At 42.7% G+C, this 22,729-nt stretch overlaps 2 protein-coding genes across 19 annotated transcripts in view; both read right to left on the bottom strand.

Moving 5' to 3' along the window:
- Window positions 1-11,869: 11,869 nt before the first annotated feature.
- On the bottom strand, window positions 11,870-13,534 carry LOC133511420 (ras-related protein Rap-2b-like). The gene has a single exon (XM_061840330.1). The coding sequence runs from the start codon at window positions 13,090-13,092 to the stop codon at window positions 12,544-12,546; it is 549 nt and encodes a 182-aa protein (XP_061696314.1). The 5' UTR covers window positions 13,093-13,534; the 3' UTR covers window positions 11,870-12,543.
- Window positions 13,535-15,421: 1,887 nt separating this feature from the next.
- mbnl1 (muscleblind-like splicing regulator 1) overlaps window positions 15,422-22,729 on the bottom strand; it is an 80,914-nt gene continuing 73,606 nt past the window's right edge. For all 18 annotated transcript variants that reach the window (XM_061840311.1, XM_061840312.1, XM_061840313.1 and 15 more), the window contains one exon: window positions 15,422-21,753. The gene's annotated coding sequence lies outside the window, so the exon portion shown is untranslated. The remainder of the gene's footprint in view (window positions 21,754-22,729) is intronic.

Here is a 22,729-nt window from a genome sequence, read left to right as displayed (position 1 = left end):
CAGGTCCTACATTCCCTGCTCCGGACCACTTCCAGCTTGAATGGTTTTTCCTCCCGGAACGCTCTCTCCTCGCCCCTCTCAGAATCAACATACAGGGCGGAAAACATCCAAATTCTCCCCCCTCCCGCTTCCAAGTCAATAAGCTTGTCCACTTGACGGCAGACGATTGTGATGCGCGGTGCGGCGACCGCGCACAAAAACACAATTACCCTTATTAGCCATGCTGCCAAAGACCCAATAACGTCAGTTGAGATATTTGTTTCTAAATAATGCTAATACTAATATTATGTGAAAAGATAGTTGCTGAAAACATGCAAAGACTGAGCGCATACTGAGATATAGCGTTTAACCATTTCGAGACATTTAGGGGGCGTGGCTAAAATGGTGCCCAGTGACGCACTTTGGCTCAAGTCATAAATGGCTCCGCCCCCACTATATCAGAATTTGAGCACCTTTGTCTGCATCATTTGTAATCTGCCAAAATTGTGCAGTTAGCTAACTAGTTATAGCTACACCCCAAAAATTCATCCTCCCTTCGGATATTCCCCTGACGTGGCTGTTTGGGAGTGCCTCGCTGTCCGCCATGAGCGCTCGCACATCACTCAGAGAATCAGGGAAGAGCGAGTAGAGGGGGCAATTTTATGTTTTTTTTAAGTCTGACAAGACAGTCAGCATGAACGCGGGTTTCAGGCTGGCGTGGGTGCTTTAGAGTGCCTTGTTGTCTTGGCATGATAAAGCCCCGATGGAATATGTACCAGCCACTCGAGGCTTTAAACAAATTTAATTTTGCAGCTCAAACGTAGTTATGTGTGAGCATATAATAAAGATACAGGACAAAGTAGCATCCATTTTTTCATGTTGAAGTACTGGAAGTCCCGTCATTACTGCATTTTATTAAATGTTGACAGATGAGTGCGACGTGGTTACAGCGCATTAAGTGGGCACACCCTTTTAAAGCGGAGAGATGGACTTCATTTTTCACCATTTTGAAACCGGATTTTATATACGTGACAATTTTTGCAATGATTCGAATTTGGCAGGATTGTTAACAACATTCCTTGTGTGCGCGTCCAGTTGATAAGACTTGAAGAATCACCCCAATTAGCACTTTTATAATTCATCTCACGTCTTAATTATGGCACACAAAGACAGTGTGAAGGCTTGATAGAGGTGAGACGGACTCAACCGCGTGTTGTGCATACACAAAACTTTCCGTGCCTCCATTAGTGACTTGTTGATAAAACACACGTTGTACACGACATGATAAACGACTCAGAGGCTGAGTCTGGACTTCGGGCATGTTGACTTTATTGCTTCTTTAATTTGTAAAGGGGTTGCAGCTCATCTTAAATGCTCTTAGGGCAAGATTTAGTAGCGTGCAATAAACCTGTTCACAAAATAGATGGTCTGTACAGTTTGGATAATAATAAAGGGTAAACGAATCATTAGATCACGCAATGGTTTGGCGGTGAGCTCGTTCATCTTAGCATAGCATAAAAGGCCAGGGAAACGGTTAGTCGACCTGGCTTGCTAAAAGGGGAAAAAAGTCAGTTTGCACAATTCCCAGGGAGTAAAACAAATTCAAAAATGATTTTTGCATCATTCTCGGTATCATCCTTTTCCTTTTATTGCTCATAAAACGGTCTTTCTTCAAAATTGTGTCATTCGTTGCCTCTGTTGGAGGGCAGCGACCCATTAAACCCCTCATTTGGAAATGAAAGATGCTACATGGAATCACTCCCTAGTCAAAAAAAAAACCTCATCCATGTAGTCTGGTGTTGAATCTAAAAAGACACATTTCACTCACATTTCTGCTCAATCCAGTAAATAACAATAGCAACAACAAAAAGGTATTTTCCATGTGTTTCAATTAGCCCAAAGTATCCACAATACACACAAAAGATACAATTCAATGTAAGCAGTACATTTTTTTATATATGTATAATGATAACTTGGCAGTAACCTAACTTCAGATGATTTTTTTTTTGTAATACAAGCTCTCACTCATCTGATTTTGCTGTTACTGTCCCACTGTATTATACTGCATTGAGACTAAACACGCACACCAGAAGGAGGTACACAATGTCCATTGAATTGAAGCTGTCACGAACCTCCGGTACGGGGGCGGACAAAATGCAGGACTTCGAGGCAAAGGCATAATGTTCAATGTACTTCATTCCGGAAACTTGGTCGTACACGGTGTAGCAGTCCGACAAGGCAGAGTTACAGTAACGCTAGGCTAGGTGGGATCCAAAAGACATGCAGCAAGGTCCGATGACTATGGGGCAAACTAACAACTCAACAGGACAGGATCAAACAAAAGGGCACAGAATCACTGCTACTAGGGTTACTCTAACTTACACGTAGAAGCGGAGAGTCCCACAGGAACTGAATGCAACACAGTGATGCAAGGCAACGAACTGGCAGTCATCAACTTAAATGCCTGTCTAATTACAGTCCCAATGCGAAACAGCTGTGACAGTGACGGGTGGCCTGGCTCCTCTTGGGAGTGGCTCAGCCTTGCTCATGGCAGAAAGATAAACTTAATATGCTCATGTCTATAATTTGTTTAACGCTGTTATTCCTGTTTGTTTTTATGTTATTAACGTGTTATATCTTGTAGTTTTTGGTCCATGATTGTTGGGGGTTGTGGAACGCATTAATAGCATTTCCATTTATTTCAATGGGAAAAGATGATTTGAGATAGACAAATGGCCAGTTGAGACCCCCAGAGGGGATCACTTCATATTTTCAGGTTGTGTATCATTATGGTTTAAAATTACAGTTGCTTTAAAAAAAACAAGCACAAACTCATTCACAGGCATTGAGAGGCACAAATAGTAGGAAAGTAAAAATGATAATTACAAACAGATGAATAATTACTATTCCAGTCACAAGAAAAACAAAGGTTGTTACATTTCAGTGACAACCTTCTGCAAATGTATGTCAACAGAACCTAATTACAGTAAATAAAACAACCAATCGTGACTGCAGACAGTCCCCCGATTTTCCATAAAAATCACCTCTGACGTCAAATCTACTGGCTCTCATTTGTCATTCAAATCCTCGCACTTTCCGTTGCGCTGAAATGTTTTCGTTTACATCGAGACTCATTATGGAGGGAATTAGCGCGAAGAAGGAAGCTCCGTGATTGGAATTTGATGGAGTGGAGGAAGAACGCTACCTGTTCATCAAAACATACAAATTATTTGAGCTGCCAGAATTGCACATGAAAATTAAACCAACCTAAAGGCACTATTTGATGCGCAGTACCTCCTTTGAAATATCAACTGGAAAAAGCACATGTCAAGGTTGCCAAGGTACGCGCATTATGGTGTGCTACCTGTAGAACATTATGGCACCAAAGTTGGGCGGTCGCCTGGATGGAAGCAGACATGGAAAAAAAGCTCCTCCGAAGCACCACACTGGATACAAAGCTTCCAAAAGGACAGCTGGCGGGATTCTGGACTTGCGGGCATAGGTTCGTCCTTCCTGGATGGGCGTGTGACAGCGGCAATGCAGCTTGGACACCCTACCAGCCCACCTCTGTGGGGGCTGTCCCGAAATACATACAGTATGCCTGGATCATTCTCCCTTAGGCTGACAGGCTGCTTTTTGGATCATCTTCAATAAGCTCAGTTCACGCTGGGCTCGTCATGTGGCCTGAGAATTCAAAGCAAATGCAAAACGATGCAGCGCCGAAGATGACGATGGCATCTACTGAATATTATTAGAAGTGTTACGGAGGCGGGGTGGCCCGAAGGTCTCTATACACTTTTCTTCTGGATGGACTTCCGCAAGCTTTCAACGAACACCTGCTTGAAAAGTTCAGTGATGGCAGTCACTAGAGGATTTGTCAAGTTTCCAGAAACTTGCCATGAATAGCATAAATTTTAGTAGTGTACGTACCCGAGCCGTAAAGCTTCTCAAATTGCCGCTGAACTGCAGACGGGGACAGAATTCTGGCGTGTGGAGCAGAAATGGAAAGTTTACATCAAAAATTGGAATGAATGCGTTGACTAATGTATAACACATCAAATTACAAAAATGAATTTGTCCAACTGAAGGCCTCCTTCCTTGATGAATACCTATGACCATGTGATATGAGCAAATTGAGTCAATATTTGAACTTTTTCAATCAAGCAAAATGGCAGCACGGTGACTCAGCTGGAAAGCGTTGGCCTCACAGTTCTGAGGACCCGGGTTCAATCCCAGCCCTCCCTGTGTGAAGTTTCCTTGTTCTCCCTGTGCCTGCGTGGGTTTCCTCCAGGCAGTCTGGTTTCCTCCCACATCCCAAAGAACATGCTAGCACAGCGCTAAAGCTAGTGTAGCACTCACAGGACCGGTATAGGTCACTTCCTCTGCACATATATTCCACCGGTCTCATTCTTACCTTTTCCGCTCGAGTGCGCCATTAGAAAAATTGCACAAATTAGCCGCATCACCGCACAAACCAAAGGGTTGAAAGCGTGTGGAAAAAAGTTGCAGCTTGTAGGATTGAAATTCCGGTAATTGGACACTAAATTGCCCCTAGGTGTGATGGTGAGTGGGGCTGTTTGTCTCGATGTGCCCAGCGATTGGCTGGCAACCAGTTCAGGGTGTACCCCGCCTCCTGCCCATTGACAGCAGGGATAGGCTCCAGCACTCCCGTGACCCTTGTGAGGATAAGCGGCTAATGGATGAATGGCTCAATCAACAAGATAAACTATATAAATTCCCCCAGCCACTATATGACAAAATGCAGTACCCAAAACAGGAGCCATGACTGGATGAGCGTCCGTACGCCAAACCTTTGAGGTCACCTTTATTCTTAGTGGACGGACAAATGAAGACAAAGGAGGAATCTGCCTGAGCGCCGTGGGGGCAAACCCGCTCGTCTGGGAGGCGAGCCAAGCAAAGCCACAGGGATATTTCGGTCCGGAATATCAGCATACAGCTGAAAAAGAAATAAAACATTTTTTTTGCACTTAATCTGCTCTGGTAACACTACCTGAAACAGATGATGCAATGATGTCATACCTTGGGAACCTTTTATTTTAATTACACACCATTACATTTTTTGACATGATTTCATTATTTTTTAAAATTATTATTGATTCTATTTTATTATTATTATTTGAATATGTTACAGATGTGTAGTGGTACACACGCCTGCCTTTGGTGCGGGCAGCGTGGGATCGATTCCCGCTCAGTGATGTGGTGTCGATACCTGCCTTGCGACTGACTGGCGACCAGTTCAGGGTGTAGTCTACCTTTCGCCCGAATCTAGTTGGGACAGGCTCCAGCTTCCCTGCAACCCTTGTGAGAACAAGCGGCTTGGATAATGACGTTATTATTATTATTATTACTATTATTATTTTATTTTTATTTATTGTTATTTTTTACAGGTAAACTGTACGGTACATAAAAGCAAAAAGTTGTTCATGTATAAAAATCGTGTATTTAACAACAGAATCCTCAGCTAAATATGTTATTCTGTTGTAATAACAACATCAATAAATGTACCCTATGTAATCACTTAAAAATTCTAAATAATTACATCTTTAGGTTAAATAACTCGTTTTATTTGGAATATGCATTGATTGCGTTTATATTTAATTAATTTACAATTAAAAAATACAATAACTAATGTGTGTAATCAAACTTATTTTGTTCGTGTTTGTTTACATTTTTTTTTACAGTAATACCAAGTTTCAAAGCCCTCAGTATAAAATTGTACCTTTCTGCCCTCTAGTGGACCAAAAATGTGAATCGACAGCACAATTTCACATCATAAGGCAAACAAAAGCAGAAGAGCATAATGACAAATACTACATAACGCAGTACTAGTGATATCCATTCGATTCATACGTGTCGCGTTAATGGAAACTTTCAGGTTAATCGAGTTTAGCCGCAAAAAGGGGAAGATTGCTTGTTTTGAAATGACGGTTCAGCAACCAATTTGTACAGTTCATAAGTCAAATACTGTTAAAAAAAATTTGTGAAATATTGAGACCTGGGCTCTGTAAATGGGATTATTGTTGCAACAGTGCAGCACAAAAAAAAAAAAGAAAAAGAGGGGGGAAAAAAACAAAATCAGAAAGGATTGAATAGTAGCACTAAATCGTCAAGTGGAATATCTTAAATGTCTTGTGGAGGAGATCAAATTTCGGGGAGGCGATATTGTTAATACCAAACATTTAAGTCAGTAGCGTCAAAGTAATTTTTTGTTACAGTTTCCCTCAGAGGGCCGTCAAACTGAAACCATAAAAATATTTAATCGGCTCATCATATTTACTCAATAAATTTATGAACTAGTTTTGGAATCAGAAATCAAGGGTAATGGCTTTTTTAGGTATTGTTGATGTTTGGTCATAGAAAAATGCTTGCAATATCTCACTGTTATCATTTATGACATGACAATTTGAAATTTTGGTAGAGATTTGAACAATAATTAGGCAATTTGACACACATGATTTCCCTTCGCAGGCCACATAAAATCACGTGGAAGGCTGGATCTGGCCCCCGGGCCTTGAGTTTGACCTCTTTGAATGTGAGTCCACTTTGGACTCAAATGTACATCCACAAACACAACTACAACTGCGTTTGAGCGAAAGCCCAGTTTTCTTGTGAGGCGCTGTTGGGTTCAAAATGATATTTAAAAAGATATTTTGTTTTTTTTTGTGTTATCCTGCACTTGTCGTATGTATGTTTTTGTTTTTGTTTTGAAAGCTCAGACTACTTCGGCTTTACTTGACAGGCCGGGCCTGTGACTTGTGTTAGCGCAAAAGGAGTGCAAACATTTGAAATGGTGAACTTCTTTCACTGTACCCGACGAAGAAGAGGAAATAACAGTCGGTTGCGACATTTTGTCGAGCTACCGCAAGCAACACAGGAAGCGTGTTGTGACCTTCGACTTCCTGCCAGCCGTCGTTGACATACTGTTGCCGTGCTTGCACGAATGTGATGAAAATGATATTAAACGCACTCGTCAAGCCAAAGCAACAATGATACAATGCACAACTGTAGTTTATGAGTCAATATTATTTTATTCATGTTTATAATCCATCCATACATTTTCTTTTGCCGCTTATCCTCACAAGGGTTGCGGGGAGTGCTGGAGCCTATTTCAGCTGTCAACGAGCAGGAGGCGGGGTACACCCTGAACTGGTCGCCAGCCAATCGCCGGGCACATAGAGACAAACAGCCGCACTCAGAATCACACATTTGGGCAATTTAGAGTGTTCGTTTAATGTTGCACGTTTTTTGGGATGTGGGAGGAAACTGGAGTGCCCACCCGGAGAAACCCACGCAGGCACGGGAGAACATGCAAACTCCACACAGGCGGGTCCGGGATTGAACCTGGGACCTCAAAACTGTGAAGCCAACGCTTTACCAGCTGATCCACCGTGGCCCCCTATATTTATAATGATTTATTACTATTTCAGTAGAGACATAAAACTGATGTTAACCAAAATGATAAAATACCTGCATCACCAACCGTTTTTTTATGCTAGTTTCCACTTCAGTGCCGTAAACTAGCAATGAATAGTCGGGATGGGTGTGTAGCGAAAACAGGTAAAAGTACCGATCCAGTCAATACTTTTAAAACTAAAAATAAGTTGCAAACAAGGGCATTTTGTTCTTTTTGACACATAAGCGGTTGATCAATGTGTCGAACTGCCGCAGTGTAGTGTCAACTATCTACTCGACATCAGATTGTTTTGCCATCAATATGTCGGTGACTGGTATCGGCAGCTTTTGAGAGTAGCCGAAACCCCAAATAAAGTCGATATCGGCCCGATACCGACACATGGTGTCAGTACGCGTCCCTCGCAGCATAATAGCAAAAGTAATTTTTCACTTAGTGTCAATTAAAATGCCGAACGTGCTTTCGAAACAAGAAGTTTCTTTCTGTCTGTGCAGATTCCAAGTCAGCAAGGTCATCGCAGTTCGCAAAGGTTAAGTTCAAGCAACTGGACCCTTCTTGTTTTTTTGAAATGCTTGCGGCTCACCTGCCGTCGCTGTCGCTTCCGTTCCTCCCATTAAAAATGACGTTTGTCACATTTGGGGAGGGGTCTCGAACGCATGAATCCATACAGTGTCTGCAGGGCGCGGCGGCGCCACTGTTAACAGTTGGAAGACAAAAAGCGCCATTGGTGAAGCGAGAGAATCGGCTCTTTCTCCGCAGTGTGAGCGTTTCTGTTCGTTCTCGCTGGCACGCTGACCTCCAGTCTGGCCGACGGGGGGGAGACACTCGGCGACCGCTTTGAGGAGGTGTCAGCGAGAGACGCCGGCGGGCAGCGCGGAAGGCCCATTCAAAGCCACAGAAAGGCCTCTCTTTCCTCGAAAACGGGCGGCGGGGAGAAGGAAGCGGCCCTCCTCGGTTAAAAACACTTACTGGAAAACTGGCCCGGCGACTCAAACACTTCCGCGGTCATTTATTGACCTTGCAAACAAAACGGCCCCTCGCTGGAACTTATTAATTTGCGTGTCACGAACGCTAAATACCGAACGTCCACCACCTGGAGAAATGTAAACATTTGAATGAAAATCCAGCTGTTGGGACGTTTGACTCCTTTTTTTTTTCTGCATCTTGCCATGTCCCCTTTTATTCCTTTCTGTTACAGCCTGCCGACGACACCTTCCCTCAGGAAAAATCCTCTTTGCGATTTTGCTCTTCATCTCCAGGTTGTGGCGGCATCGTGGCGTCTGGCCTCACATTTCCGAGGACCCGGGTTCAATCCTAGCCCTCCGTGTGGAGTTTCCATGTTCTCCGCGTACCCCTATTTCCACTGTTTCTCTAAATTGACCCTAGGTGTGATTGTGAGTGCGGAGTGTCCCAGCCCACAGTGCGCACCTGGTTACAAGCCTCCCCGAGTACATTTGTAAAGGAAATACCATTTGGCACGTACATACGCCGCAGCTGTGTAAAAGCCACAAGTGCCCACATTGAAACTCGCATTGAAATACGAGACATTTACAAGGAAAGACGGTACACAGAGTTTAATGCTAGCGCCGTCGTGCTAACGCTAGCGTCGCTGTGCTAACGCTAGCGTCGCTGTGCTAACGCTAGCACCCCCACGCTAATGCTACCTGTACCAGTTAAAATAAAAGTTACCAGTAAATATCACTGAGACATGCCAGTAACACAACAGTGCTAACAGTGTCAGTAAAGTGACTTCCTCGGCACATATATTCCACCGGTGTCATTCTTACCTTTTCCGCTCGAGTGCCCCATCGCGGCCGTTAGAAAAAAAATGCACAAATTAGCATTAAACCGCAGGGTTGAAAGCGTGAGAAAAAAGTCGCGGCTTGTAAGCCGGAAATTACAGTAATTGGACATTTTAAATTGTCCCTAGGTGTGTTTGTGAGTGTGGCAGTGTGTCTCTATGTGCACTGCGATTGCCCATTGACAGCTGGGATAGGCTCCAACAGTCCCGCAACCCTCACGAGGATAAGCGGCTAAGAAAATGGATGGATCAATCTACAAGTTGTGTAAATTTAGAGACGTGCATTGCAAAGGTTAGAGGAGCTCAAATGAAGCTCACCTTGTAAAGGTTCAACATTTTCTGTAATGAACTCATTCTGTGACTTCATAAATGATCTAAGTGGGAATAGAAAGTGAATCCAACGGTTTTAATATTTACAATTTCTGTGCTTTGTTGGCCATCTTGAGCACAGCGCAGTCTTGCATTTTACTCCACGTAAAATGGATCTTTCAGCACAAGTGCCCCCCCGCCCCCACCCAAAAAAACCTACATGCAGATATTTCCAAGCGTTTACTTGAAACCAAATGAGTTTAAAATGGGCCAATCAAAGCCCAGACCCAAACCCTATAGAAAATCTGCAGGTTGATCTGAAATAGTTATCAGAAACAGATTTACTGTCCCATTTGGAAGGTGTTTCAACGAACTATTTGGGGACAAGTATCTATTTTGTTACTCCATCCATCCATGTTCTTCGCCACTTATCCTCACGAGGGTCGCAGGGAGTGCCAGAGCCTATCCCAGCTGTCATCGGGCATAAGGCGGGCTACACTCTGAACTGGTTGCCAGCCAATTGTAGGGCACATAGAGACAAACAGCCGCACTCACAATCACACCTAAGGGCAATTTAGAGTGTCCAATTAATGTTGCATGATTTTGGGATGTGGGAGGAAAACGGAGTGCCCCAAGAAAACCGACACAGGCACGGGGACAAGATGCAAACTCCACAGAGTCGGGGCCGAGGTTGAACCCGGGTCCTCAGAACTCTGTGGCCAATGCTTTACCAGCTGACCCACCATTCCGCCCTATTTTGTTACTTTTTCCCTTGAATATCTTCTGTTGTTATTTTAATGCTTGATGGTTTTGATTCATACTCTATTACCGGATAAACATTTTAACTATCTTAAAGGTCTTGCAAGACATTTCAGGTGTAACACAAGGCAATTTGAGTTTGAACATAAAAATATGACCATGCAACTGCAGTTCTGTGCCACATTTTTACACGTGTGAGTACACACATATAGTGACAATCCCAATAGTAGAACTGGTGCGTTCTTAAGTACAATAAAAACGTATGCTTTTGATATTCCTCTCGCATTATTGTAGCTCATTTGATTTTGAGGTAGCATTCATTTTTTTATACTCCAATCTGAAAAAGTGAATATTAGTGATGACCAAATTTAAAAATTTCCCAATCTAAACAAAAATCATCTCGTGAGTGTAAACAGCATTGGTTGAGACAAGCGCAGCACTCATTTGTACAGAAAATTTCCATTTTTTTTATTACAACTCTCTGAAAACTTGACAATGATAATCACAGATTTTTGTCCAAAGTTAGAATCAGCACAATAAAAAGTTCTCATCACATCTTTAAGGAAAAAAAACAAAAACACCATCACACATGGCTTCTTTACTGCAGTACCTCGACATTGGGCCTGACTGGGAGGGGGGCTAGGCAATTGCTAAAAGCTAAAAATACAAAATCAAAAGTTCTGATTGCCATGGAGACGCACTGCAGGGGGGGGGGGGGGGCTCGTCACTTGGCACAGTCGCAGGGAAGGCACTTGACACGGGGTCATCGTCACGTGACCCCGCGCAGCGACGGCAACGCAATAAAGGTCCTTGTGCGCAAACTCAGAGTTCCGTCGTCGATACGCTTCCGACACCTCGCAAAATGGGCGAAAAGGTTGAAAAATATATTTTTAAAAATGTAAATAAAACCAACAGAAGTTTCATTCTAGGGATGGGCATAATTTTAAATGAATTTTAGCAACAGAGCCACTCGCCGAATCACATCTTGGAGCAAAATGATGGGCAGTAATGCGGAGCGACCAGCTGAGGCGCCGTTGAGACAGAATGAGCCATTATGCGACGCTGAAGAATATGACGCTGATTTTGTTTGTTGAATGAAAAACTTGAAAAAAAAAGTTATTCTTGGACTAAAAAAGTTGATAGAAGATGAAAATAACATTTCTTTGTGTTTTCTAATTTCCAATATCCATCTGTCCATTTTCCATTCACACCTATGGGCAATTTTGAGTCTTCACTTTACCGACGATGCATGTTTTTCGGACGCGGGAGGACAAGTACCCGAAGAGAGACTGGATTCGACCTGGGTTCTCAGAATGGTGGGCCTGACGCGTGCCCCCACTTAGAATAATATTAAAAAAAAAATGTCTAAAACAAAAGTTCCCCATTGTCAAAATGCCCATCCCTAGGCCAGTAACCAATGCTTTTAAGGACTTTCACACCCCCCCCAAAATACTCCAAAGTGACCGACTTAACACTGAATTCACCACTTAGCACAAGAGATTATTAAAACAGTAGATAAGAAGAAAAAGCATGTCTCTTAGGTTTCACAAATGACATTCCCACTGAGGCACATTTGCAGAGAAGTGTCGTATTATACAAAGAAAGCTATATTTGGCAGAAAAATGTCAAAAGAAAAAGTCCCCAAAAACATTCAAGTACTTTGTTATGTAAACACATTTCCAGATTATTATTAGGGTTGCAAAAAAAATCCAAATTTGGAAACGTTCCATGGGAATTAACGGGAAGAATGAGGAAGTTTACACATTTGAAGGTCACGTGTTAAAAGCGCTTCATCCTGCGTATTTGCAGTTTTGACATTCACAAAAACAAGCACAATTCAAACAAGTGCAACCTGAAATTCGAAGTGCCCCCAAATTGTGAGTTTTTTCCGAGTCAAAACTCGACAGTTTGTCTTGTGTTATGCCCTCCCGTGTGGGGAAGGAGAGCTTTTACTTTTGAAGAGATACGTTTATGTTTGAAAGCTTTTAATAATAAAAAAAAGACCTTAAATTCCTAGTTAAATCTCGTGAAAAGTTTCCAGTGATTCCTCAAGCCCTTTGCAACCCAAAACTATTTTACATCAACCCACTGTTGTCCGTTTGTGCGAAAACTACAAGACAACAGTGTGAGTAGAGATACTTTAGAAGTAAAAAGGCATGATCTAAAAAAAAAAAAACAAAGGAAAAAAAAGCACAACTATGTGATTGTGAGTGGTTTTCTCTTTTCCATGTTTTTTTTTTTTTTTTTACTTGTTGATTGATTTTTAGAGCAGAACGCAAGAACAACACTGGTCACCTCCGGCCGGAACTGTCGAGTAGTTCATCTGTCGGACAATTTCCGCGAAGAGTTCGTCCACGGAGGCTTTGTTTTTGGCCGAGGTTTCCATAAAGGGGCAGTTCCAGTCCTGGGCCAGGGCCTTGCCTTCCCCCGAGGACACCTCCCTCTCGGCCTCCAGGTCCACCTTGTTGCCCACCAGGATCATGGGCACCCTCTCGTACCTCTTGACCCGGATGATCTGGTCCCTCATGGGCTTGATGTCCTGGAAGCTCTGCTGGTTGACCAGACTGTAGACCAGGATGAAGCCCTGCCCGTTCTTGATGTACAGATCCCGCATGGAGGCGAACTGCTCGGTGCCGGCCGTGTCCAGGATCTCCAGCACGGACGGGGACGAGTCCACCTCGATCTCCTTCCGGTAGAAGTCCTCGATGGTGGGGTCGTACTTCTCGATGAAGGAGCCCGTCACGAACTGAACCGTCAGAGCCGATTTACCGACGCCGCCCGAGCCCAAAACGACCACTTTGTATTCCCTCATGGCCGGAGAGGGACGGAGGGAGGGACGTTGGAGGTGGAGCGGGGGTGAAGGCAGGGAAGAAAAAAAAAAAAAAAAGGAGAGAAGAGAGAGAAATACCTCCTCAGTGTTGGGCGAGCAGGCCCGGAACGCTGCGTGCCGACCTCGGGCGGAAATCACATCGAGCGTGCGGGTGTCACGCGAGCCCGCCCGCGGGGGCAGAGTGGCGGCCGCTCCCTGGACGCTGGCGGCGGCGTCAAGCGAGGCGCATTTTCGTGCAAGTGCGCCGACAACTTAGCCCGTGAAGCGCCGATCACGCTCGTGCTCGCTTTGCGAAGCATTTCCTGCCCGCGGACCCGCAAGGCTCACTTCCGTTTTCTTAAAGGAGACGTCAGCCACATCAACGTCGACACGCGGTCGTCTTTGACTGTGGGGAGGGGAGGAGGCGAGGGGGGGGGGGGACTTGTCCAGACATGTCCACAACCCCCTCACACCTGCCTGGGATATGCAAATGTAATAAGTGGCAAAAACTCAATAGTAATGTTGCAGGCAGTGGCGGTGCTAGCAGGAAGGCGCCCCCCCCCTCCCTTACATCGCTCGTCAATGTGGGTTGCCACAGGTCTTCCACCTTTTGCCATATATTAGATATCAAAATCTGACACAAGATTATAAAAAATAGCGTAAGTCTACAAGCACAGGTACATCCACAATGCAAAGTATAAAAGATAGAGGAATAAAGCTCTGAAAAAGGGGTGGATGAATGTCTACAAATGGATATTTGTAGTCTCTCGGTTGGTGGGGGGAGAAAAATAGCAGAGGTACTGTGAGGTGTAAAATTAGAAATGTTAATTGGGAACAAATTCCCCACAGTAACACAAATAATTGATAATGTGTCATGTGGATTTGGCTTTTCAAGAGTGTTCCTCTTCCTGTGTGGCGTGCTGCTCCACCGCAGCATACTTTCGCCTCACGATAACAAAGGAAGAATGAAAGCAAACCCCGCTAACACATCCATCCATTTTCTTCGCCGCTTATCCTCACGAGGGTCGCGGGGAGTGTTGGAGTCTATTCTAGATGTCAACGGAAGGAGGTGGGGTACACCCCGAACTGGTTACAGGCCAATCGCAGGGCACATGGAGACAAACAGCCGCACTCACAGTCACACCTCGGGGCAATTTAGAGTGTCCAATTAATGTTACATGTTTTTGGGATGTGGGAGGAAACCGGAGTGCCCGGAGCAAACCCACGCAGAACCTACAAACTCCACACAGACGGGTGCGGGATTGAACCCGGGACCTCAGAACTGTGAGGCCAAAGCTTTACCAGCTTATCCGCCGTGCGGCCCCGCTTACATATCATATCTTGAAAAAGTAATGAGTACAAAATGGGGATGTTTTCTAATGAACGTGAGTAACGTTTTGGGGTGGTCATGCTCTACAATACTGATCTCTGAACTCCTTGTGAGGATAAGTGGCAAAGAAAATGGATGGATAGCTTCAATTTTGTAAAAGATACATGATACATTTGACTCACGTTTATAATGGATTTCATATTCATATTCACTCAGTGCATAGAATGATGTAGAGAGAATAATCATTCACACCTTGTGGCAACAAACAGTGGATTTATTGATCATTACTCCTTTCTTAAGATGGAAGTGTTGGTGCGTGGGGGTGCGATACAAAGGCGAGAAAAATGCCTTCATTGAAATTGCGCTTTGAAAATATATTTAATATTCCCTATAAGTTCAGTACTGCGGGAAGGGAAATGGACCCGGCTGGACTGTGGACAATTGACATTAGGATACCATCCCTCCAATTTTCTTCACCGCTTATCCTCACAAGGAGTGCTGGAGCCTGTCAGAGCTGGGTTAGGGTGGATCCAGGATTGAACCCGGGGCTTCTGAACTGTGAGGCCAACACTTTACCACCTGAGCTACCGTGCCGCCGACATGAGGATTCCACATCCCAAAAACATTAATTTGAGACTCTAAATTGACACCACAAAAATTTTGGAATTTTCACTTCTGTGACTTTTGAATTCTCTCCAGTCTCAGAATTGTGTGGAAATTACCGTACTCCGCTTAACGCGTTCCATTTCAATATCAATCTTAATCAGAAGGTTCATTTAATGTGATTTTCAGTCGTGACCGAGATAAGACGGGCGGGTCTCGTGGGCGCCGTCAGCGTAACCTCAAGTGTTACGCGCGGGCCTCTGCGGAGCTGTTCCAGAACTCATGTCACGAGGTCACCCCAAAGGCAGCGTTGGGATGCTGCTCGCGAGCGCACGCATTTACAGCACGGCGACGGCTGGCCTACATCGGCGACAAAAAGACACGTGCGTGTTGCATGAGCAAAATCAAATAGCTTTTATTTTGTTTTTCATCCATACAGATAAGGGTCAATTATGGCAACAATCAAGTGTGCATAAACAAATCAGACATCATTGTGTGGCAACTGTTAGCGAATACATAAGTGGTAGTTGCACTTACAGGTAAAAAGCGGGCAAAAAGCATTGTCGCGTATGTGGGTGTATGTGTGTGCGTGCCCCCAGCAGGGAAGAGACGGACTGAACGTCCGGTTTTGGAGAAACTGGTGCTTTGGTTCTATAGCAACAATACAAGCAGCCGCTTTACATTCATTTCAAAGACTTGAATTTGCCCAAATGTGCATTTGGTGTGGCCGGCCGGCCTTCGCCTGCTGAGCGCACGGGTCTGGAGAGCGGAGCGACACATCTTTTGCCGGGACTTGACTGGGAATATACTGTGTATACTGTATAGATATGGCTCTGGAAAAGTACAGTGGTGCCTTGAAATCTACGTTGAATTCATTCCGTGACCATGCTCGTAGCTCAAAACATCTCAAATCATCTTTCAACAATTAATGTATAAAAAAAATTAAAAATTCCACCCACCTCCTCCCAGAAAAAAACTAAAGTTTATTAAGGAAATTCATACTGTATCATCTTGCATTCCACACAACAAAATTCAATTGCATGTAAAGCAGGGGTGTCAAACTCATTTTTCTCACGGGCCACATTGTTGTTCCGTTTTCCCTCAGAGGGCAGTGATGACTGGAACAAAAATATTTAATCATCTCATCATATTTACACCATCAATTTACGAACTAGTTTTGGAATCAGAAATCAAGGGTAATGCGTTTTTCAACCATTCATGTTTGGTAACACAGAAATGCTTGTAATATCTCAACTTTATCATTTATGACATATGACAATGAAAAAAAATTGGTACAGATTTTTACGAGAATTACGGAAATTGACAGTCTAGATTTGGCTTCGTGGGCCACACAAAATCATGTGACGGGCCAGATCTGGCCCCCCCGGCCATGAGTTTGACACCTGTGATGTAAAATATTAAACAGTGCATGGCGAATAATTCACTGACTTCTGTGGCCACAGGGGGCAGTATAATACTGTCACGAAGACGGATGAAGAATATATGCCAGAGTATTGCGAATTGTCCGTGTGTTGATGCACCGTTTGTGCTGGTTTCATGTTTTGCAACGTGTATTAGTATTAAACTGGCAGACGTTTGACAAACACAACATGGAATTCCTTCATGTCTATTTTGATAGTAAACTTGAACTATGAGTGGAATTAAACAGCTTTATACCTTTTTTTTTTTTTTTTTTTGCCAAATTCCTGATAATCAAGTTCACCACTGCCAGTGCTCTTATTTTAAATTTCAGCTCACAAGTCAAAGCAAAACAAACAAGCCGGGTATCCGTATCTCAAGGCACCACTGTATTTGGGTTGGATGAGCGCCCACATTTTCATTCTTCTTCAGATAACATATTTGCTCGGAAACTATTTCATCGCTCAAGCGTAAAAATGACTTTTGGAAAAGTGTTATTTCTCCCCCACTGCGGATGTTATCGACTGTACGGATTATTGTTGAAGTCTTCCCTTACATACTGTAGCTATATTTTCGTTTACATGGTTTTCACATGCAGTCAAATCATAATGGAATACTTTTTTCTGGTGTTTTTTTTTTTTTTTTTAAATCAACTGAACCGTGGGAGCAGTAAAGTGGCCAACAAATGAAAAAAAAGTGATCATTTGAAGGGCTGGATTAAGCAGGACAGGGGGACAATTATTCCCCAAAAAACATTCCCAGGCAAAACTAGCCGTTGATAAAAAGAAGACAAAAAACAAAAAAAACAAAAGCGCGCAGCTTTCTCCGAATGCGTTGGCCAAGAAACTAGTGCCCTTCTTTGCAAGCAATTTTAGCTGGTCTAATTTATGAATTTAAATTAATCTAACAAAATTCCTTATAATTATAGATCTTTTTTTATTCAAAATAATATCTCAATATGATACACATTTTTCTCTGTTTATTTGACTATATACAGAAGTGCAAAAAGTCACAACCTTCGTCCCTTAGGTTAGAACTCATCATCTGCAGCATTTCTGACTTCACCAGCGGGGGGAAAGTCTTCTCTCCGATTCTCACCTATCACCCCCCCCACACCCACCCACCCCCACCCCGAAAACAAAAACTGAAATGAAAAAAAAAACCTCAACAAACAGTAATAATAATATCCAAACACCCCAAAATCTCAACTGCTCATTTTGGCCTGACATTCAGGGCAAACTTAAGAAATATTTCCAACCAAACGACTTTTTTTTTTTTTGTTTTGAAATGGATACAGTAGAAAACAATGTTTACCCTACAACGTGGACAACCTATAGTTTGACAATATATTTTCAAATATGATCTTGACACGTGGACAAGTAAAATGTTTGGCGCTGCGGTCACAGCAAAACTAATTCCACGTGTTCCTCGTATCAAAACAACTACAAAAAAAATGTAACACCAACTGAAAAAAAAAGACATCCAGCTATATGAATGACGTGAGTAGTTAAAAACGTTATCATTTATATGGTTTGAAAACAACAAAAAGTTAATGTCATACAACCTTAAAATCTACAACGGCTATATCGATGCTCTCAAGTAATATAGTAATATAGTAAGGCCAAAAAAAAAGGAAACATCTACAACTATGGATCTCAAATAGATTCAAATCCTTAAGTAATACATATTAAAAGCTCTTAAATGGATTTTTAAGAGAAATGTTACCGAGATTAAGAGAAAAAACAACAAACGTATTGTAAGCGGCGTGTGAGATAACTATAAAACATCATTGGTGCTTTTTACCTGCATGGTGATTGACGAGTTTGGGCCGCGACCCATTCATGGTCATCTAAGGCTGTTAGGTACGATACAATCGCTAAAGACGCGCACTCACACCTCTGTGGCGACAAAACAGTCAGATGAACAACAAAACGGCGAAAGAGAGAGAGATGCCAAAACGACTTTTGGTTTCTGTGACTTGAATCAAGTCCAACCTTGAATAGTCTTAAAATCAAAGCAGGGGTTCCCAACAACATTACAAGGGGGATTTTGAACTTCTAGATTAGAACAGTGATTCCCAACCCCTGTGAGCGATCGTCAGTCCTGCCACAGAAACGTTAGCCTAATTGGTTCGGAACTTATGAATTACATCAATTTTAATACTGTCTTGAGTTGTTAATAAAAGCTTGCGTTGTCGAATACACCGTGCTGTCCGTTGGACCCTTTTCTACGGAGTACGAACAAGGTGAGAAGTACGATAGAATTCAAGCAAAAACTTGAAGCAAAGTACAAAAATGGTTCCCCTTTTGTCCCCTCCTCAAGCCATTTAGTCTTCAGAAAAGCTAAAAATGATCTTAAATGTACCCAGGTTCGATCCCGGTTCCGCCTGTGTGGAGTTTGCATGTTCTCCCCGTGCCTGCGTGGGGTTTTTCTCTGGGCACTCCGGTTTCCTCCAACATCCCAAAAACATGCAACACTAATTGGACACTCTAAATTGCCCCTAGGTGTGATTGTGAGTGTGGCTGTTTGTCTCTATGTGCCCTGCGATTGGCTGGCAACCAGTTCAGGGTGTACCCCGCCCCCCTGCCCATTGACAGCTGGGATAGGCTCCAGCACTCCCTGCGACCCTTGTGAGGACAAGCGGTTAAGAAAATGGATGGATGGATAGTTTGTGTCTATGAAACTATGGTTACTCTTTAAAAAATCAAACAGTCATGTTAAAACTGTTCGCTGTCTGAACAGATGAATTGGATTATTATTTCTTACGCTAAATATGTCTTCGGATGTCGTTCGATTCAGTTTTAGTCAGACTTTTTTTTGTCACGGATTAACCACGAAAATTGAAGTTCCATTTTATTTAGTAGAATAAAGTATCTTTGTTTGCGTATCTATGCCAGTGACAGGGAGAACAGTTCAGAGGTCTTCCACAAGATGGCGGGAGGTGCAATTAACCTGTATGTCCAATTGTTGCCATTCATAAAGCAAAGCGATCGTTTTGTGTTCAACCAAACTAGGCTGAGATTTCACATTGACTAAGTCATTTGCGAGTAAATTTGAGATGATATAACAAAAATATACAGCTTTTGTAATGTTTTTTCAATGTAAACTATGTTTCCTGGCTACAAGGTTGAGAAACATTGCTCTAAAATTTAGCAAATTTCTATTCCTCCTCCAATGAATTGTGTAGAATTTATCGTACTCATGTTACTTTTGCATGGGCTATTAGGGCCACAGTGAAAACAAAAAAAAAATACAAGGGTGGGTGGGGTGGTTCATACGTTTGTCATAGTACATTTTTTGGTTACAAATGACTCACAATGAACTACTTTACATCGTCGTACAGGAAACGAAGGCACACTCAGTTTGTGGCGGGCTTTCATTTTAAAGTTAACTATTCACGGGCATTCGTATTTTCAAATATTTACTGTAATTATGACTAATTGTGTGCTAAAGGTATTGTGAGATCAAGCATTATGATTGACTACTACAAGGCCATTGTAACAAGTCAACATTACAACGACAACAAAGTAACAATACAGTACTACAAGATAAAGCAGTAATGGTATCTGTATAAAAGACATTCTGAAGCAAAGGTAAATAATCCAATAATACTTTTTTTTAGGATTAAAAGGAGAAGAGTATTTTTGCGGGAATAGATGTAACATGGGGCAAAAAGTGTTAATCTTAAGAGTAAAACCAGGATTACATTACAAGGATAAAGTCATGGGAAAAAAAAAAAACGTTTTATAGCAGAAATATAATCAGAGTAGTCTATTCTTGCGGGGAGTAGTTTAATATTGAGGAAAAAGTTTTAAGGTCGTCAGAATCAAATCGTCGAATTATAGGAATACCGCTGTGAGTACAAAAAAAAGGTCAGTTTTATCAGGTAACGGTCACACTGTTTTGGGACTAAAGAGTACAATGAATCAAGAAAAAGAAAAAAATGTATGTGGGGAAATAGCTGTAATGTGGAAAAAATTAAATTTTGAGAACTGCAACATCAGGAAAGTCAGAATACTTTGAGAATATTTTAATTTGGTCAAATTTCGCTCAATTTTTATTTGCTAATTTATCCTTTTATTATGTTTCTTTCTTTCCAATGTAGCCCTAACACTCTTACGATTTTGTATGGGTTGCAATAACTTAATATAAAAGGTTGGGAACCGCTGCCTTAAGCTTCACTCATTTCACATCGAACATTTTCCTGACAAACAATGAAGTGTACACCCCCCACCCCCCCTTGCTCACAATGACCTAACACTTGTCTTTCACTGCCATGAGCACACAGCTCAACGGTGCATCCAACAGTCGGCACGCTTCAAAAAGAGGACAAGGTAACAACAAGCCTCCGAAATCAACAGGTTTTAGAGTCGACGGACTTGAGACTTGAGTGACATCTTAATCCTGACGTGAAAAAAGAACAACCCCAAACATTAACAGCACTGTAGCCAATGAAAAGACGAACTACCGTACACTCCCCGGCCCCCAATTTAAAAGTCACAAAACACAAAAAATGAGCACAAAATCCACTTCTAAAATGATCAACATAAAAAAAAAAAAACAAACAATCTTAAGAGCCATACATTTCTTATTTTCAATTTTACCCACGGTAAACAAATAACACTGCTGAGACAACACTCTGGTTTGAGCTGTATGGCCTCCATGGCACATGACAAGGTGAGAAGAGCAAGCCTGGCTGTGCTTTCAAGGTACACAGGTATGTTGGTTCCCCCACCACGACATTCATATGTCCACGACCCTCACTTATTCATCCATCCCTGTCTAGTTTGACTAGTAGCCGTACACACACACAATACTGCACGCGCTCAATCGCCTTAGCAGATTCCTGTTTCAAAATGGCTGTGCCGTTCTCGTTTCGATTCAAATTCAAGGTGCATGTCTTTTTTTGTAAACGATGAAATATGGCTGCTTAATGAAGAGAAAAAAAAAAAGAAAAAGAATAAAAGAAATCTTGGTCACCTGACGTACCAGAGGTGTATTTTGACTCACGCAACACCATTCTTTGACCTTCTCTACGTCCAGTGAAGTGAATTACAACCAATCGAGTGCTGTGATTTAGATGTACAGCAGTGTGATGACACCCGCTGTCCCCCCACCCTCCCCACACCCCGCCACATCCCCAGGCACCAAGACGTCCCCTCCTCTCTCGGGGAAGATGGCATGGGTCGCACCCCTGATGTTTTGACAGATGGCGGACCCTCCTCAGTCCCGTTGTTTGACATTCTGAAGTTGTATGTAAAGAAAGGCTGAACTGTTTTGGCTCGGACGGTGCCAGCACACATTCATTTGATCTGGAAGAGGAGGAAAGACGAGTTGGGGATTAGAGACAATTATTTGGACGCTTTCACAGGATCAAACACAGGCAGGCATGTAAAAAAGGAAAACAAACAGACACTGTCAAAAAAAAATTGGGGGAAATGTTGATTTGGGGTTAAAGTTAACGACAAAACTAAAAGGCACCTTCACTTGTGAACTTAAGTTGACCTATAAAAGGAAGGTCCAATTAACCTGTGTAGCCACCTATAGAGCTCGTGCACTTGACGTCACAGTTTGCACGCTGTGATGGTCTGAGCGCTCCCGGTGCTGAAAAGTCTTCTTGTGATTAATGCGCATGCGTGTATATTTTGTAAACTTACGGCCAGTCTGAAACATCCGCATCCATGCTTCAACGTGTGCCATTCGACAACTTGTCGCCGAGTGTTCATGTTCGCTATGGACGTCTCACAAAGACGAACACAGCGAACGTACAGCTATGTGTATACTTTTGTTTTAAGGTTAGGTTAGGGTTACGGTTAGGATATAACGTATGTTAGCTCGCTTTATGTAGAAGAAGGAACTATGAGCGGTTTCCATTAACCGTCTACTACGTACCCAGAGTTCCCCTGTTAGTAACGCATGCACATTAATCACAAGGGGACTTTTCAGCACGGGGTAGCGTTAAGAATGTCACAACGGCCCCATATTGCCGGTCAAACACAGCTGCTCTGCATTGCGGGACCTGTTGAACAGGAGGATATTTTTCAAATTGCCCGAGACTTGTTGTGCTGTTAGTTGTCACGACAGACGAAACAGATATTCAAAGAGATCATTCTATGGAATACCAGCTGAAAAGACGAGAAAAGATCGATGGATTTCGGCGATTAAACGGGATGGATGGTGCCCAACGAAATACACACGCTCGTGTAGTGATTAGTTCATTTCAGTTAGGAATTATTCTTCTCGATCTCAAATAACCAAGAAGTATTTATAATGCCAAGTTGACTCATT

This window comes from Syngnathoides biaculeatus, chromosome 13 (assembly GCF_019802595.1).
Source record: "Syngnathoides biaculeatus isolate LvHL_M chromosome 13, ASM1980259v1, whole genome shotgun sequence".
Taxonomy (NCBI): Eukaryota; Metazoa; Chordata; class Actinopteri; order Syngnathiformes; family Syngnathidae; genus Syngnathoides; species Syngnathoides biaculeatus.
This window is presented reverse-complemented; position numbering and strand designations above follow the sequence as displayed.